Source organism: Ammospiza caudacuta, chromosome 5 (assembly GCF_027887145.1).
Source record: "Ammospiza caudacuta isolate bAmmCau1 chromosome 5, bAmmCau1.pri, whole genome shotgun sequence".
Lineage (NCBI taxonomy): Eukaryota > Metazoa > Chordata > Aves > Passeriformes > Passerellidae > Ammospiza > Ammospiza caudacuta.
The window spans coordinates 26,924,304-26,941,388 of NC_080597.1; the positions used below are offsets into that span (position 1 = coordinate 26,924,304).

A 17,085-nucleotide genomic window follows, 5' to 3' on the forward strand; every position below is an offset into this window, starting at 1 on the left:
TATTTGTGGTAAAGCAGGTAAATGAGAATCAGACCCTCTACAATGGTAGCAGGGAGTGTTGGAAGTAACAGTTTTTAAGAGGCATAAAGATACAAACAGACAGGAGTTATGACCAGAAACTAATCCTCTTGCTTGAATACAATCTACCTTATCATAGATGCAAAGGCTTTGTGCAAGAAAAGAGATGCATGCTGTGTGTTTCTTTTCACACAGATGTCAGGAAGGCAACAGATTTTTCCAGCTGAGGCCACAGCTACATTAAACATAATAAATTTGAGAGATCTGGCACTAGAGAGCTTTTGTCTTCCAAGGCACTGACAATTTGGTAGGGCCCCTCCTATGTGCTCTGTTCCAGCTGGCCCTGACTCCTGTGCCTGTCTAGGGCTTTCAAAATCAGCTCCAAAATGTGCCAGACAAATAACTTAATCCTGAAGATGCAAACAACAGGGACTACAAGGCAAATTCTCTAGAAATCACGGAACAACAAAAGATAATGAGAGACATCATGTGACAGCCTTATCCCTACAAGAGAACACTAAATGTCCAAGCAGTTTCACCAGCCCTACAAAATTCACTAAGACATGAGTCCAGTGAGCTATCTGAACTTCATTTCAGTCCATTCTTAAAGATGGTCAACATTCAAAATAGCCAAGAAATCGACATCTTGTGCAGGAAACCATGAGGAACATGAGCAAGAGCATTTTATAAGCAAGACAGATCCATGCTACAGAGAGAGTCCGCTCCCTAGGTCCCAGCTTCATGGGATATAATTTCAGCTGAGCACAACTGGCTCCATCATACTGTATATTAGTCAGTGCTTAGTTATGGCAGCATGGTCTGCCAGAGGTACACTGTCAGCACACCAACTTCCTCACCCAGAGTTGAGTCACATCTCTTGAAGCAATGGGGCCAACCCATGTCAGCCAAGCTACACCACTATGCTTTGCTGACAGGAAGATGGAAGCATCAAGGATTTATAAACCAAAGCACCACCGCATTTTACCAAGAGAACAGATAATGAACAAGCACCAAGCAGCCCTTAGTAGGGTTGAGCTGTTGCCCAAAAAAATACACATTTCTGAGAAACCAGACTTTACAGGAAGCCAGACAGAGTGCAGATTTCTAACAGGATTTACAGACTACAGCCATCACAGGAAAAAAAAACCAAAACAAAACACAATGATGAACACAGGGTCTCAGTCATTTCTTGTTCTCTAAATCCCAAATAAAAGATTTTCACACAAAACAGTGAGATGGGGCTGAACATTATTGCATGCCACCACCCAGAGAGAGGTCTTAACACAAGTCTAGCTTCCAGGTCTACTCTTCCAGCTCCTTGTCCTGCTTTGTGCCATTCCCTAGAGGTGTGACTGCAGTGTAACCTGGTACTGATGCTGTAGAAAAGGGTACTTGGACCCACGCCCACAAAAGCAGCATACATTCCAAAATCAATTTGAGAGTACTTAGCACGTAGACTGAATCCATATGAAGCTGGGTCAATAAAAGACAACTCCATGTAATTTTACCCAGGCCTTTTATCCAATTAAATTCAACTACTGCATAACACTGTTTACTGAATGACATTCAGCACAGCCTTGCTGCAGACCCACCTAGCAACTCTTAAGAAAATCTAAAAAAATCTTAGATAAATGTATGATCCAGCTATCACTGCCTTCCAGCAGAGGGTCAGTACAGAAGTTGATAGCAGAGAGCTTTCTCAGAGTAAGAAAGACAATACAAGACCTATTGGCAGCTGCAGGGGCACAAGCACCCCTGCACAGCATGGCCATGCAGAAAAAGCACAATGTTCAAGCAGCACTGAGCACACAAGTCCTTTCTGAAAGGTGGTTTCAGAAAACACCCAGGTGAAACACATCAATATAATCAGCAGCACCTCTTATAACTCTAACCAGCACCAGCAAGAACAAAGCCACACCCAGTGACAGGGGCTCACTGTCATCACAGGGAGAGCTTGAAAACAAGAAAAGCCACAGAGAGATCACTTTATAACAGAATATTTGCTCTCCAATAATGGCACATGGGACCTGTTACATGCAATTGGTGGCCAGTAGTACTGGGAGATGAAAAATCTAAAATACATCTTGATATCCAGAAGACAGAATCTCCTCCTTGGAGTGTCCAATGCACTCAGGAAGCAGAGTCCCCTTAAGCAAGTGTGCCATTGCTATACTTTGGGCCCAGTGCATCAACACCTGCAGGTCAGAGCTTCTTGCTCTACCATATTATTACCCATAGACCTTAACACTTAAACAAGTACTTCTTCCATTGCCAATACCTGTGCATCACTAATTACTTCTGTATTTCAATGTATTTACTAGCAAATACTGACTTCTATCAAGTTCTTGCTGACAAAGAGCTGTAGTCTAATTTGTTATTGCTTTAGCCTCAAACTATAGGCTTATGGAGGTGTTTTGCTCTCTTGACACCAGAATGAAGTTGGATGAGAAATTATATCCACCAGGATATTTTAGGAAGTGCAAAGTGACAAAATGTTTCCTCAGAGGCCAACATTTGAGGGCTGCAAGAGCTTCCAAAAGTATCTGAGCTTGCAGAACTCTGTAGCTTGGGTCATACAAAGTAGTAGTCTACCACAAAGATACATCATAAAGAACCTTGCAGTAGCAATATGAATTATGCTTAGAGAAGAAAAAGGATAACGTCACCTGCCTGAATGTCATCCTTTTACAATGTAAAAAAACAGTGGCTACCATTCTGTCACCTGTAATAAGTGACATTATTAATAACTTCACTAACTGAAATTAATTAAATGGGACATAATAGTCACCTTTACAGAAAACATCTATGGGTTATTACTGCTGTAGCTGATAACACACAAAACCTCTTCATCAACTGGGTTGATTATGCTCCCCAGCTAACAGTCCAGAAGTAGTAGCTATGGATTGAGCAAGTTTTAGTATAAGCAGGGTCTCCATTTGAAGCCAGAGTCTGCAAAAATTCACAGCTTGTACTGTGCTAACCCACCTTAATCTGCAACCCTCATCAACATAGCCCTTTTTTTAATCTTACCCTTAACTGAAGAGCATTTGACCACAGTAAATTCTGAGAAACATCAATTCTGACTCCTTGTACTGCTGCCCTCACAACAGGTAAGAAAGATTTTGTGCAATGTTCATCTATATGAACTACCAAAACAATCCACTTGCTTGTTGTCGTGGAGACAATTCAAGATTCAGTTTGAGAACAGAAGGATCTTCCTCTTGAAGGCTGTTCAACCCTGCCTCTATCTTCACAAGGAGACTCTGAAGTCCATCCAGCTCAAAAGTCCAGAAATGGCCAGACTATCCCAGCCAATTTTACACTGGGAGGACAACAGCTTCTTGAAGCATGAAAGGAAAGGGCTGAAGCTACAAACCATGAGGTGCAAGCACAGACACTATCAGAGCACAAAGCTGAAAGGACTAGAAATATGTTGAGGGGAAATATCAACTTTCTTCTGCATACACGGTCCAGAACGGAAAGGAACATCCTACCACCAGTGTAGGAGAACATGACTACCATCATGTCAGGGGCCTTGCACACATTAGCCAAAGAATGTCCCTCAGAAAATGGATAGTAAGATTCTGAAAAAAGAGTTGCTAATTTGTTTTTAACACTGATGGCAACTCTTCTTCTCCCTGGTAAGCTGTTCCATTGTTCAAATAAACCTCAATGACTATGAATTTTTTTTTCATATTTCAAGGGGAATTGTGTTAAATCTCAGCTTCCAACTGGAAAATCTTATGACCCTAAACAAGACCTAAACCCCTTGTCAGCAGGTATTACCCATATTTAAGCATTTGTATAGAAATGACTTACCATTTCCTAACATCTCTTTTTAATAAGCTGAGTAAATAATGTACCTAATACCTTAGTAAGTTAAAAAAAAAAATCATTCACCTTCCAAGTCCTAGTTTATTTCTTTTGGTCTTAAACTGATCTCAGAACTGAATAAAATTATGGAGTCACAGTCTTTTCAATTTGGAACATGAGCAAGATCACATCCCTCCTTCAACCTGATAAGCCCTTTGAATTATTGAAGCAACTATCTTCAACAATCACTAGTACTCTCCCAAATCAGTGTTTTCCAAAGAAAGCTTTTCATCTTAGGAGCACGGTCCAGTTCCCACATACTCAGTACTCTGCAATGAGCTGCATCAAACACGTTTTTGTTGGATTTATCATCAGTCAACCAGGCATATCTACTCATTCTCTAACAGTAACCTTATCTGTCTCTTTCCTCCTCCTCAAATAGTTTTCTAACTGCAAACCTTACTGGCAAGGTTTTAATAGTACCATCTCCATGGGCTGATACAGATACTAAACAAGACAGCGATGGAAACAGATCCCTGGGGAAATTGACAATAGAAACAGTCTTGATCACAGCTATCTCTCAAGTAACTACTACTTTTTATTATCTATCATTAGAGGGTTTTAATCCCTCTAATGTGTGTTGTGCTTGAGATAAGTACTATTTTTCTTAAAATTTGGTCACTTGGAGAAATTCAATTGGTTGAGCAATGTTTCACTCTATCAGTATTGCTTTGTACAATCTTGTCAAAATAGACAAGACAGCATTTGTCTACAAAGATGTATATTACAAAGTTCTGCTAAATAGATACCCACATGTTTTTTTCAGATTCTAATAGGCTTCTCTAAAATGTTCCAAAATTATTTTTATCTTGGATCAACATACAGATAAATAGTTCTCAGCTCTTTGGGTCATCCCTTTCAGGTTTTTTACAATAGTGAATCTTGGTGGGCGAGCTCCACCCTTCTGCAACTCCCCTAGCTTACAAGAATTGCCTTAAAAAATTAGTATTGATGAATAATGAACTCCTTGCTTTGGCTATTATTGTTGGACATACCTTATCTAGATCTGCTGTTTTTTAAATATTAGTGAGTACTGTCTCATCCTTCTCTGTTATTAATTATGTAGAAAACCAGATGAGGTAAAAATAACCCCTCTTAAATTCTAAACACAATCAGTTGGGGGTTGTTTTTGCCTTGTTTCATGTTTTGTTTTGCTGTTGTTTGTGGGGTTTTTCCCCAAAAACACACAACTACCTCCAGATTTTATACTGTACCCATATACAGACCTTTTATCTTTGCATATAAAAACCTGATGGGTTCTCTAAACTTAGGTCACTGGTATCTCCATGACTAGCACATTTCATTTCTCACCTACTTCTTTGCTGAAGTTTGCACCTATATTCACTGCTATTTACTTCCTCCTCCTTGCCTAAAGTGCAGAATGTTTTGAGTTTTATTACCACAGTTTCCCCAACTGTGGAGTCATGCCTTCCTGGCCATCAGTATGATGCTGCTGAATACTTTATGGCTTCCATTAATACTTCCCTTTTAAAGGTACCTTCCTGGGCAGTTATCCTGCCAATTGTTTAAACTCCAAGAAACAGACTATTCTAAAGCTCCTTACAGTGCTGCCTGATGCCATATTCTGTTTGCACAAAGCAAATACAGACAAATAACAATCACCGGTACCTAGGCAACAGTGGGACTTCAGGTCAGCTATTAACTCTTCTTTATCTGCAAAAACAAGGTCAACTATTGATTTATTCCACAGTGGGTGCAGAACTGTGTGCATTAAAAAACTACCAATTCCTTCTAGAAGCTTTCTGGAAGTCTTTTCATTGGCCTCATGAAATGTAAAGTAAATATTACCTGTTTTAAGCAGACCATATTATTTGCCTCCCTGTAAGATGCATATATATATATAAAGGAAATACTCGGTCTTTTCCTGAGGATATCTCAAGGACCTGTTAGAAACACATTATGGCTGAGAGACCGTCGGAACCCAAATAATTTGAATTTGTTAAGAAATCCTTACGAGTGCAGCTCTGCCAAATGGTGCAGGTTTAGAAAGCATTATGTAATATGCATTTAATCACACATGGGACAACATGTTTCAAGTCCACCTCTACTCAAGTCTGGACAAAAGCATTAGATATTTTCTGTGCCCCAGGACTGGGCTGACCTCTTGCATGCTGTTCCATCCTTGAGGGGACTTCTTTACTCCTTCCCTACCATCACATTTATTTCTTCCTCCATGGCTTTACTGTCTACCCAATTTCTCTCTTTGTACAGTAGCTTGGGAAAATCACTCCAGGCAAGGATTTTGAGTCTCTCAGATATGACGTTGAGGAGATGTGACCTGACACACAGAAGGGAGAGGGAGAAGATGGGGGTTTCAGGCTAGTCACAGCTGAAGACTCAGACAACCATGAGTCCCCTTTAGGAGTAAGGGTAGGTTTCAGTGAGTCACCCAAAGGAAAGCATCCTGATCCTGAAAAACAAATAGGAGCAAGCAGGATTCAGAGAGCATGCTCTCTTGCTCAAGGCTATGAGCATGCTGAGAGAGGCAGCACTGAAAGAAAAAGGAAGATGTGCAAGAATCATTCATTATTTCCTTGGCAAAGTAGCAAAGTTCTCTACTACAGAAAAATGGCACTTGGGGTATCATGTGTCCCAGAAGATGAACACTCTGCTGGCAGGCATAACTCTCAGCAACCACAGGGCCAGGTGAACTACCAAAAGGTTTTACAAGGAATATATCATTTACCCAGTTAAAATCACATCAATGTGCTGGAACTTGAGACCATATTTATAGAAAAAATAAACACCAGAGGAACACCAGAAACCAATTAATATAGCATTATTCCCCATCCCTCCTATGCACAAAAAGGACACCATGTAGGCCCAAAAAAGGAGAAGAAATCTTAAAGCAAGCAGTTAGAGTGCATTTTCTACAAGTCACTCCTTAGGACAGCAGTTAATTTAAACTGCCTAGGTGTCTCAACCTGCAAAGCATAGGCAAGAGCCACCAAGTAAGGGATGTCCTTGTAATTCCATCTCACCCGTGTCTCCCACACCAGGAGCACATGGCAGAAAAGCATCAAGGTGAACAAGTGTGAAAAGGGCTAGCTGTCAATTAAGCACCAGTCCCAGGAGAAGGGACAGCAATGGGGAACACTTTATGTAAGCGACGCAGCTCCCAGGAGAGGGGAGCAGCCGTGGCACAGAGCAGGATGTGATAAATACAGACTGGAGCAGGTCGTCCAAGAACTGGATGTGATTTCAGCAAGCATTTGTCCAAACAGGACAGAACTGCCTGCTGCACAGCCCTGCAACAGCAAGAAGCAGGCTGGAAAAACCACAAAGCAGAGCAGAAGATTCAGCAATCGCAGATTGCCAGATGAGTTTAATTCTGAAAACATTCCCACAGGCATCAAGAGTATAACAATAACCTAAGGTATGAACAAGATGGAGGCAAACCCAGGCCTCTTGCAACAGAATCACAGATCCATGGCTTTGGCTGGGAATTGACTCCAGAGGTCATTTGGTGCATCCCCTGCTCACAGCAGGTACAATGAGATCTTTTTGGCCAGGTTGTGTCCAGTCAAGTCGGATACCATCAAGGATGGAGGGTCCACAACCCATCTGGGCAACATGTTCCACTATTTTAGCATCCTCACAAAAAACCTAACATTTTCCCGGTATCTAATTGATAAATCAAAGGCAGAGAGGCCCTGGAAAGAGACCTAGACAAATTAGAGGGTTGGGCAATCACCAACCATATGAAATTTAACAAGGACAAGTGCCAGATTCTGCACCTGGCATGGGGCAACCTTGGATGTCCTGACAGATTGGAGAATGAGATGCTGGAGAACAGTGCTGCAGAAAAGGACTGGGGAGCCTGGTTGATGGAAAGTTGAGTATGATGAAAGGCCTGAAAATTCACTCTTGTTGAGTACATTAACACTTCCCTCAGCCCATTTCTTCAGCCTGGCCAGGTCCCTCTGAATAGTAGCCTTGCCTTTCTGCATTTTGACCACTGTTTTGTTCCTTTTGTACTGTCGAAGCTACAGACAGATGAGCCAAATTCTTCTCTCATTTACAGCATTGAAGTCCATGAATTAGACACATTTACAATACTGCAACACTACTCTGCATGTGAGCGTGTGCCTTTGTGCATGCATACACACCCATACCTGAGATGCTCAGGAGATGCAACAACTGAAACAGAAATACTGCAGAATTTGGAGAAGCAGCTGCTATAAGTGAGGACCAAGATATACACTCTAAGCCTAAAGTGACAAGAGCTTTGGGTTTTCCTGACTTCCATTCACTGGACTGCACCTTAAAAAGGCAGCAGCTGTTAACTTCATAAATAATAATAAATATTTCTGAAGACTTTAAAACACGCCATCAACCCAGGATCATATTATATCAACAAGTCAAATACTCCCTGATGATGATATGACATATAGATGACTTCACCTGAAGGTTAGGTCATGAGACATCTAGCTCATTTATCCATGTTCACATGGACAGAGTCACCACGTGTACTCACATAAACAAATTCTTCCTCAAAGAGGTTATAAATCAAGAATCATGAATAGCATCCAAGGATTAGGGAAGACAAACTATGTGGTCAAAAGCAATGGAAGGTATATCATACACAATATAAAATACCACCTGACTTGCACTAGCTTTTCCACATGCAATCACTGCTTGGCAAATTGTTGGCAGCCATCTTTCATCACAGAAATAGATCATGAGGAAAGAAATACTTCAACATGCTTCTAATGCAACTGAAAAACAGTGCTTTGCAAGTCAGTGTTTAATCCTGGCCTTTACTCAGAAATAAGGTAAGGTTTCATTTTGTGTTGGTTTTTTTTCCCAAACCAATTGTTAGATTACACTGAACATTGCTGCTCAGAGAAGCTGTGTGTTGCCCCAAGCAGTGGTGTATGCCCCATCCCTGGAGGTGCTCATAGCCAGGCTGGATTGAGCTTTAAACACACCTAGTGAAAGATGTACCAGTCCATGGCAGGGGTGTTTGAACTGAATGATCTTTCAGGTCCCTTTCAACCCAAACCATTTTATGATTCTATGAACACCTTAATAGGAAGACCATTGTTATAGTTTTCATGTGTATTAACCAGCTAAGTTAAACACTACCAATTGTTCTACTCCTGCAAATATATTACAGCGTGCTGACTAAACTGAGGGGGAAGGGCTTTTCATTCACACAAATACACAGCACCAGGTGTCCCACCTGTGGAGGAGGAGAATCTGCCATGCCTGAAGAGGTGCTCATAACTTACCCCAAACATCTGCCGAAGGTCAGGATCTCGAAAGCGGAAGGGAATGTTAGACACATGAAGTCGTTTTGGAGTGGATTTGCTCTCAGTATTCTCACTGCTCTGCGTCTGTGATTGCTGTCCATCTGTCTGTGCCCCTCCTTCTGTCTGCTGAAATCAGAAAAGACAAAAGTGTGAGCATGAGCAGAAATCACACCATTTCCTTTCACGCGTCTCGTCTGCCTGTTCTTAGGTATCAGCACTGCACTTGCAATGGAGCCATCTAGCGCCTGGCAATTATTTTGATAAACCCAGTAGCACTTAACAATCGATCTGTTGTTCTTCCCCTCCCTTTCCATGAGTAAACACTAACGAGATCTCAGCCTCCCTCCTCTCCTATCACCTTCCAGCTTAGTAGATTTGTCTTTGGTTTTCTTAAATTGCTTCTCTCTTTTAGCCCATTCTTCCTCACTTCAGCTGCTACCATATGAAAGCTCTAATGAAGAGACAGATCTCTCATATCCTGGAGCTGGGAGGTAGCACCACCACTCTAATCTCATGTGGCAGGATGTTCATGCAATCATCAAAATCCCACAGCTGAAGTGGCAGCTCTTCACTGGGCCAATACCAGAAGTGCATCCCGAGGCAAAACGGCATCTGCTCTGTCAAGCTCCCTTCAGAGAAACATTACCCTAAAAGAAGGTCTATAATTAAATGGTAAAATCCATATAGGAACAGCTTACGGATGTCTCTGATTAACTTTTTGCATACATTTAAGTGAGCCCAGGAACAGGAAACAGTCATCACCACTGCAAGATTTAGAAAAAGTCCAAGTCCTGCTTTTTGCTACCAATTCCACAGCTAAGAAAGGCAATTTGTTCCACTGCTCTCAAGTGCTGACTGGCATGGCAAAGAGAGGTCAAGGGGTACACCAGGGGTATTTGTTCACAGAAAAAGTACAAGAAGCAGGCAGAGGGAAAAGGGAGATCTGTGTGCCAGACGAGAGTCCTAATGCCTGCACAGAGATTACTGGCAGGAGAAAAGTAGGGAACAGAACCTCAGCTGCTTGTGTGAGCTTAGACTGAAAAGAGCTAAAATTTGAGCACAGCACCAAATATAAAGGCAAGGCCCCTTTGTAATATAGCTTGATGAGAAAATAGCATTTTTCACACTTTAGTCAGAAAGATGACCTCAAAACCTCAGAGCCACAGAACAAAGCAGACTACAATTTAGTCGGTTTTATTACTCTTGTCCCTTTCCAACTGCATTCACTGACAGGCCAAGGTATTCAAAGAGCACCCACCCACTCACTCTGTCTCCTGCTGCTTGCCTCAGACTCCCAGGAGTTAAGCTTTGACTACCCGTGTCATGCACTTTAAAGTGTCATTTCAACTCTTTAGATGCCAACCTGACTTCCCCCTTAACCCATCAAGTAAAAAGAAGTCCTACAATAAGGCAAGGACTGTAATTGCTAAGAGTCAGTCTTTTTAAGGCACTTCCAAGAAAACATGTAGGCCTTAAAGATGTAAGGGCTGAGGTTTTTGCTGGTTTGGGTCCTTCTTTCCATCTGTTTTAAATATGCAATTTGTGTACCAAACATGAAAGAAACCTGAGGGGAGTTGCCCACACCAATTCCCCAACCACTGACTGGACTTGCTAGGTTGCTCTGCACATAATTCAGTATACAACACTTCACAAACATTTGGAAACATGTCTTCACAGACAAACTCAATTGGCAACTAAGAAAATATCTTCTGCCTAGAAATACCACTTAAAGATATGACCTTGAACTCGCATATTGATTACAAAGCAAGCGTATATACAAAGACAAGAGCAAGCAAACAGTGAGTACTGGGGTCTTGCCATGCTGAGCAGAGCAGTGGCAACTTTCCATTTCATTTCAGTAGAGCTGTGCATGCAGCACAAAACATGTTTGATCTGGTTAGCATAAATTATCTCTGATAGGAAGAATGACAACACTGCCCTGACAAATATGTCTACTTTCAATAGCTGTGCAAGTCTCAGGAGAAGCCTTGTAGAATGAAGCATTTTTATTTGTCTAAGACTCAATTACCCCCCAAACATCAAATTTTGGAGAAACATTTTAGAAACTTCCTTTTGATCTTATCCAAAAGCTGTCCCCTGTATGTTTGACCTCTTCTCCTTCCCTCACCTCTATGACAAAAACGCTCTCCAAACTCACAGAGAGTACACCCTAGGGGAGGAATCAATGAAGCTGGCTTGCAATTAAATCACACCAAGCTACTTAGTGGTTTTATTTTTATGCCTCCATCAGAGTCCTCTGCTCCTCAGGGCAAATTTGTCCAAGAAGGACAAAACACAGGAGTGGCTTATCTATCACTACTGCATACAACACCTGCAAGTAAGTACTCCAAAGTAACTCCCAAAAATCACCAATACTCCTGCTAAAAGGGACAGCTACATTAAAATATAGGTTGCACAGGAGTGGATCTGGTGTTTCCAGAGGGGAGGAAGCCAGAATGTTGTTTGCACTCCTCTCCCATCCATTTTCTCCCAGGCAGAGGGCAGAACTCCTTTACCAAGGGTGCAATGTATCATGTACAGTGGCCTGCTCAAAAGCACTCACAGCTGTTCCTGCATATGGCAGAGAGCTGCTGCCACACAGGAGTCATTCTGCAGCACGTGAGACGTGCACAGTGAGACACATGCTGCAAAAAGAAGAAATGATAGAAGGAAAAAGGGATCTTGGTCCACTCTTATATTTTTAACTCCACTGAGAGACTCCAAATGCTTTTCATGCTTTCGCATAGCCTAATTTTTCAGTAGTAGTATAAAATTAAATATCTTCTTCTCTGTGCTGTAGCTCCCTCATCTCTATCATTCATGGCCCTAAGGTAAGATTTGAACTTTCCACCACCATAACATTAGCTCAGTACATTTGTCCACTGCCACACATTCAACTACAATGTAAATGAAAAAAACAGTCTCTTCAGATCTCTTTTTTTTTTTTTCCTTTTACAGTTATTCCTTGGCTTAATTTATTAGGAAGAAGATGAAAGGAGGGGCCTGGAGCCTGTTCTCAGGCACCACACAACAGAGCCTGGCAGCTGTGCTACCCTGACCAAACCAGATGATGAAAGCCCTCATTTCACCAAGTGCTCACTCCCCACCTTGACTCCTTCCCCACAGGCGTTCAAGCTCCTGGCCTCGTGTCAGCACTTCCCAGTGAAGAAAGAGACCTCTCCCTTCTCTAGAGAGCCAGCCCAGAAGGGCACTAATACACATTCCCTAGGTCCCAATGCCTCTCATCAGGGAATGCAAACACACTGCAGCAAAGGTCTCACACTCAGGAACAGTACCGGACTCACTGCACCTCCTCAGCACAGCCTGTGTACCATGCACTGATGCAGGTGATAATGCCATTCACGCCTGCACAGGAACGCTCTGAGCTCTGCTCAAGGTCACTGAGAAGCACATCAGAGCTCAGGACAGCAAAGCATGTGCTTCACTTTTAACTCCTTGCTGCCTGTGCCCCTAGGTCAGCTTTTTCCTTACACCTGCCAGCAGCAAGGAAACCCTAAGCAAGAAGAGGTAGCTGCAAAGAAAAGCACAGATTACACTTGTGCACATAGCCATGTAAAAGGGAAGGAGGACACCTGGAAACATGAGAGCGTTCCAAGCAGCTCTACAACCACGTTCCCACCTCTCAACTGGTCTCTACCCTAATGCAGGTGAACAAGCAATTGCTGAGGATTTCCCCTCAGCAGCAGGGAGGCAGGGGCTCCAGCACCACCTGAGCTCCAAGCAGATCTCATCTGTGTGGCTAGACAGAGGGATGCCTCCCCGGCGAGGCAGACATGGTGCAACACACCAACACAGAGATTATTAATACCCAGCACATTCTGTTTCCATCTCCCACTTGCTTCTAGAACTGGAACCGCTTCAGATCCAAGTTCCAGACAAACAAAAACCAACCCCCCATTCTCTCCCCCAGGAAGCAGGCGGTCCAAAATGTTGTGAATCATACTGAGGAGGTTAAGAGCCATAAATCATTGCAAAGAAAATATTTACAAAATACAAACTGTAACTAATAACTATATTTAAAAGGGGATTTGGGTGGCTTACAAAATCTAGGAGACAGACTGTGCTCACTCCATTGCTCCTCAATCACTCTTGGATCCAAAAAAAGCCAAAACCAAACACCCAACCTTGTTTGGATCAAGAGCTTGAAGAACTGTGGAGACAAGGACCAAAAGCAACGACTGGGAGAAGGCAATCTTCCCACAATGAAGCAGAGCACAGATAATGTGGAAAAATCTCTACGACTTCTAGTAAAGAACCTGTGTCAAAAAAACCAGTCACTCACAAATGAACAGATACCCACTGAGGAGGTTTCATGGAAAAACAAGAGAAGAATAAGGCTCTAGACACAGAACCCATCTCCTGCCCCACCGCACTCTGCTAACGTAGGTTTGAGGTCCCACACATCCAGTAGCAAATGCCATGGGAACTTTAGCTGCTTAAACACTTGTTCAGCAGACAGAAGACCTTAAGGCTAATTATCACTTTTCAATAGCAGTAAATACAATTTTACATTTATATCCATGTACTTGGTTTTCAGAGATGCCAGCAGTCCTATATTAAAAAAATTGGGCACTACTTACTGGCACAATTAACTACCATCCAAAATATTCTGTATGCTAAAAAAACAGAACCAAAAATTCTAAGAACATACCAATCAACTTCTATAAGGCTTTTTACTATTTTCCACACAGGTGCATTTGTGGTGTATTTTTTCTGATATATATTTTTTGTTAGTTATCTATTTTCAGACATTATGAAGCTTAAGTAACTTTATTCACTTTCCTCATTACAGACATACCTCACAGAACACAAACCTAACACAGGAAAGCACATAGGGAGCTTTGCTGTGCTGCACTATACCTCCGACGTGTCCAGTAACATTTTCAACTCAAAGATGGCTATTTCTAACCAGAAATTCTTTAGTGCTTTTTCTTTTCCCTCTTAATCAAGTGGTGAAATGGAGCCCCCTGAAAGGCCTGCTCTGCTGGTCAAATTGTCAAATCTTTTGTGAGCAGTTCCAGCCCATTCCTCGCAAAACAGGGATGCCCTGACAAGGTGAAAGAGAGAGCAAAATTTCCCAAGCTAGTGGTCACCACTCCATCAACAGTGGCAGAAGAACTGTCACACAGTGACAGACTTAAGATCCATCCATCCATCCATCCATCCCATTATCTTGTTTCTAACAGCAGCCAAATGTTTGGCATCTGTGGAAAGACACCAGAACAGGGCAAATGCTCCCTGACTTTCCTCCAGCAAACTAAGCCAGCTGATGTCTCAACTTGCAAAGCATCCCATGCACAAGAGCTGCAATGCTAATTTCTTCATTATATGGAAAAAATAAGTAGTAAACCCTGCTCTTTTTTCCATACATGGCAGCCAGTTATTTCCCACTTGCATCCTAGTAAGTGAAAATGGGAAAGCTCCATATTTTAGTTGCCTTACCAAACAATCTTCTATGTACTTGTCATATACCTTCAGTCCTGACAGCTCCTTCTGTAAGTGAGGATTTCATTTCTTTGCATAAAAAGCCTGCTACATCCCTTTCATCATTGCTTTTATCCTTCCCAGTACTTCTGCTAGATCTGCTAAAACCTTTGAGAGATAAGCAGAATTACCACAGCTATATACTCTAACGTAATGATATTTGTTGATTTATTTCCTATTTCTCATTTTTAAATGTGCCTCACTAGACACAAGTCTGCAAGTGCTGACAATCTGCCTCATATTCAAAGCAAACTCTTGATGTTAAATGTCAGGGTTTGCAACCTCAAGACAGCAATTTCTAAGCTGAGTTGGCCAAACAACCAGCAGCAAACTACTTATTTGAAGCTAGTTCTTCCTCATGTCTACCTGCTTAGCAGTATCAGAAAATAACTAATGATATTCATTAAACACATTCTTCACCTGAAATACATCACATGAGCAATTGTTTTGATTATTAAAGGGATGAAAAGTAATTACAGAGAAAAACTCTGCAAATTCAGTCTAGGCAAGAAATACCCAAGGGGAAGTCATCATTATAACATTGTCCATGTGTTGCAAAAGTCAGTTGAGGAATCCTTGGTGGGTTGGCTCTCTTCTTTCTAAGCCCTTGCTAGATGTACAATGCACAGCCAGATGACCTAGCACCTTCCCTATCTTGCTTCTGAACATGGCACATATGGGCCCCCACCATGAAGGTGTCTTCTTTGAGAATATGGAAGTCAATACCCCTTTATGGCATAGCAGATGATTTAAGTACATTTCAGTAGAGCACATCAAGAAGCAGAGACACGGTGCTCTGTAATTAAATAATACTTTATACTGGTTCATGACAACGTAACACCGAGGCGACAGCACCTGCCATTTTCATGTGAAGTAATTTACATAAACTTATTCCTCTACTTCTATACCTCCAGCTGCATTCCATAATTTATACAGACATACAAATTCTTCCCTCTGACATTAACAAGAGAAACAAGTTGAATAATCAGCTTGCAGTAGTAAGTGCATTGCATTTACTATCAAGCAAGCCTTTTTAGTTCAGCAGATTATTAATCTTCCCTCTGCGGGTAGAGTACCAGGAGATGCAGAGAGCTGACAATTGCTCTCGGCTTCTGGCCATGCTCTCCACACGCTTACCTTGCAACAACAGCATTTGCTGGATCACTCCAAGAGCTGCTCTAATTCATTAATCCAGCAAAAGAATTGGACAGCTTTCTGCCAGGTCAGTGAATTAAAGTGGCTCACGTAAGGAATGCCAGAGACAGTAAATAGGAGTGGGAGTTTTTGCTTGAAGCCAGATCTCTCCTTTCTGACAGCAGTGAATCTCTTAGATCAGCTCAGCTGCCAGAGGTACTGCAGCCTAATTAGCATCTCCCCTTGCAGCTAACTGTGCTGGGTGTTTCCATTAGGGATAAGAGCACTAAGGTAAACCAAGAAGGGGGAAGGGGGAAGAAACCAGGCAGCCCAGCACAAGAAGTGAAATGCTGAGCGTCAACTGTTTAAGTGAAGGGCTGCCACAGGCAGACCAAGTAGGCCAAATAAGGTTCTGTACCTCAGCCTATTTTTAATCCAGGTCTTTCAGCTGTGCTTTGGGACAGTATCAAGAGAAAGGACAGATGCTTGGACATGAAGACCGAGAGGTCTTCCTGCCACATGCCAGGCAAGAAACAAAGCCCCACAGATGAGACTTGGTCCTAAAATAGAGATCCCAAAATATGAAGCTGTTTGTATTACACCAACTACTGTGCCAACTTCTTTTCTATGCCCCAATCCTGAGACTCCGAATGCTTTCTACTACATTCAAACCTCCGTAACCAAGCTCATCTCAGCTCATGACACCAACCAGTCATTCCCCTTTGTTCAGGGTTTTAGTCTGTGTAGAAAGGCATGGACTTCAACTCTCAAAGTTTATTTTACATAAGTTCACTGCTGATCTTTGACCTCAGGCTCCCAGACCACTGTATTTTCACTGAGACACTACCACTAATCTCAAATCATTCTAGCTAGCTAGCCAAGTTTCTATGAGAAGGTGCTCCCACCCTGAGTCTTAAGGACCCTGTTACAGACCACATTACATTGCTGTGTAACATATGACCAACGAGATCAAGCCCTCTTTCTATTAGTGACCTTAAAGCTACGCCCACATTCTTTGTTACTTTTGCAGTTATCCTAAAGGCTATCAGCCTGAAAAGCAGGAAAGGTCCCTATCTGACCACACCGTTTGCTATCTCCCTCTGTCCTGCCAATCACAGGCCTTGTTCTTAAAAGCAAGCAGGGAACTTATCTGTCCAGCTGAAGGAATTTCTGAATCATCCCATGGGAGCACAGGCTTCAAGTCAGCAGCTAAAAAATCCACTGGCTGTTGGGTGTGGGGTATCGCCTTCACACACGTGACAGCAGCTGTGCTTGTCAG

At 42.2% G+C, this 17,085-nt stretch overlaps 1 protein-coding gene across 8 annotated transcripts in view; it reads right to left on the minus strand.

The window, feature by feature from the left end:
- RBFOX2 (RNA binding fox-1 homolog 2) overlaps positions 1-17,085 on the minus strand; it is a 170,540-nt gene that overhangs the window by 41,313 nt on the left and 112,142 nt on the right. For all 8 annotated transcript variants that reach the window (XR_009274768.1, XR_009274769.1, XM_058805412.1 and 5 more), the window contains one exon: positions 9,147-9,293. Coding sequence is in view for 6 of the 8 variants with exons in the window: in XM_058805412.1 (XP_058661395.1) it covers positions 9,147-9,293 (147 nt within the window). In the remaining 2 variants the exon portion in view is untranslated. The remainder of the gene's footprint in view (positions 1-9,146; positions 9,294-17,085) is intronic.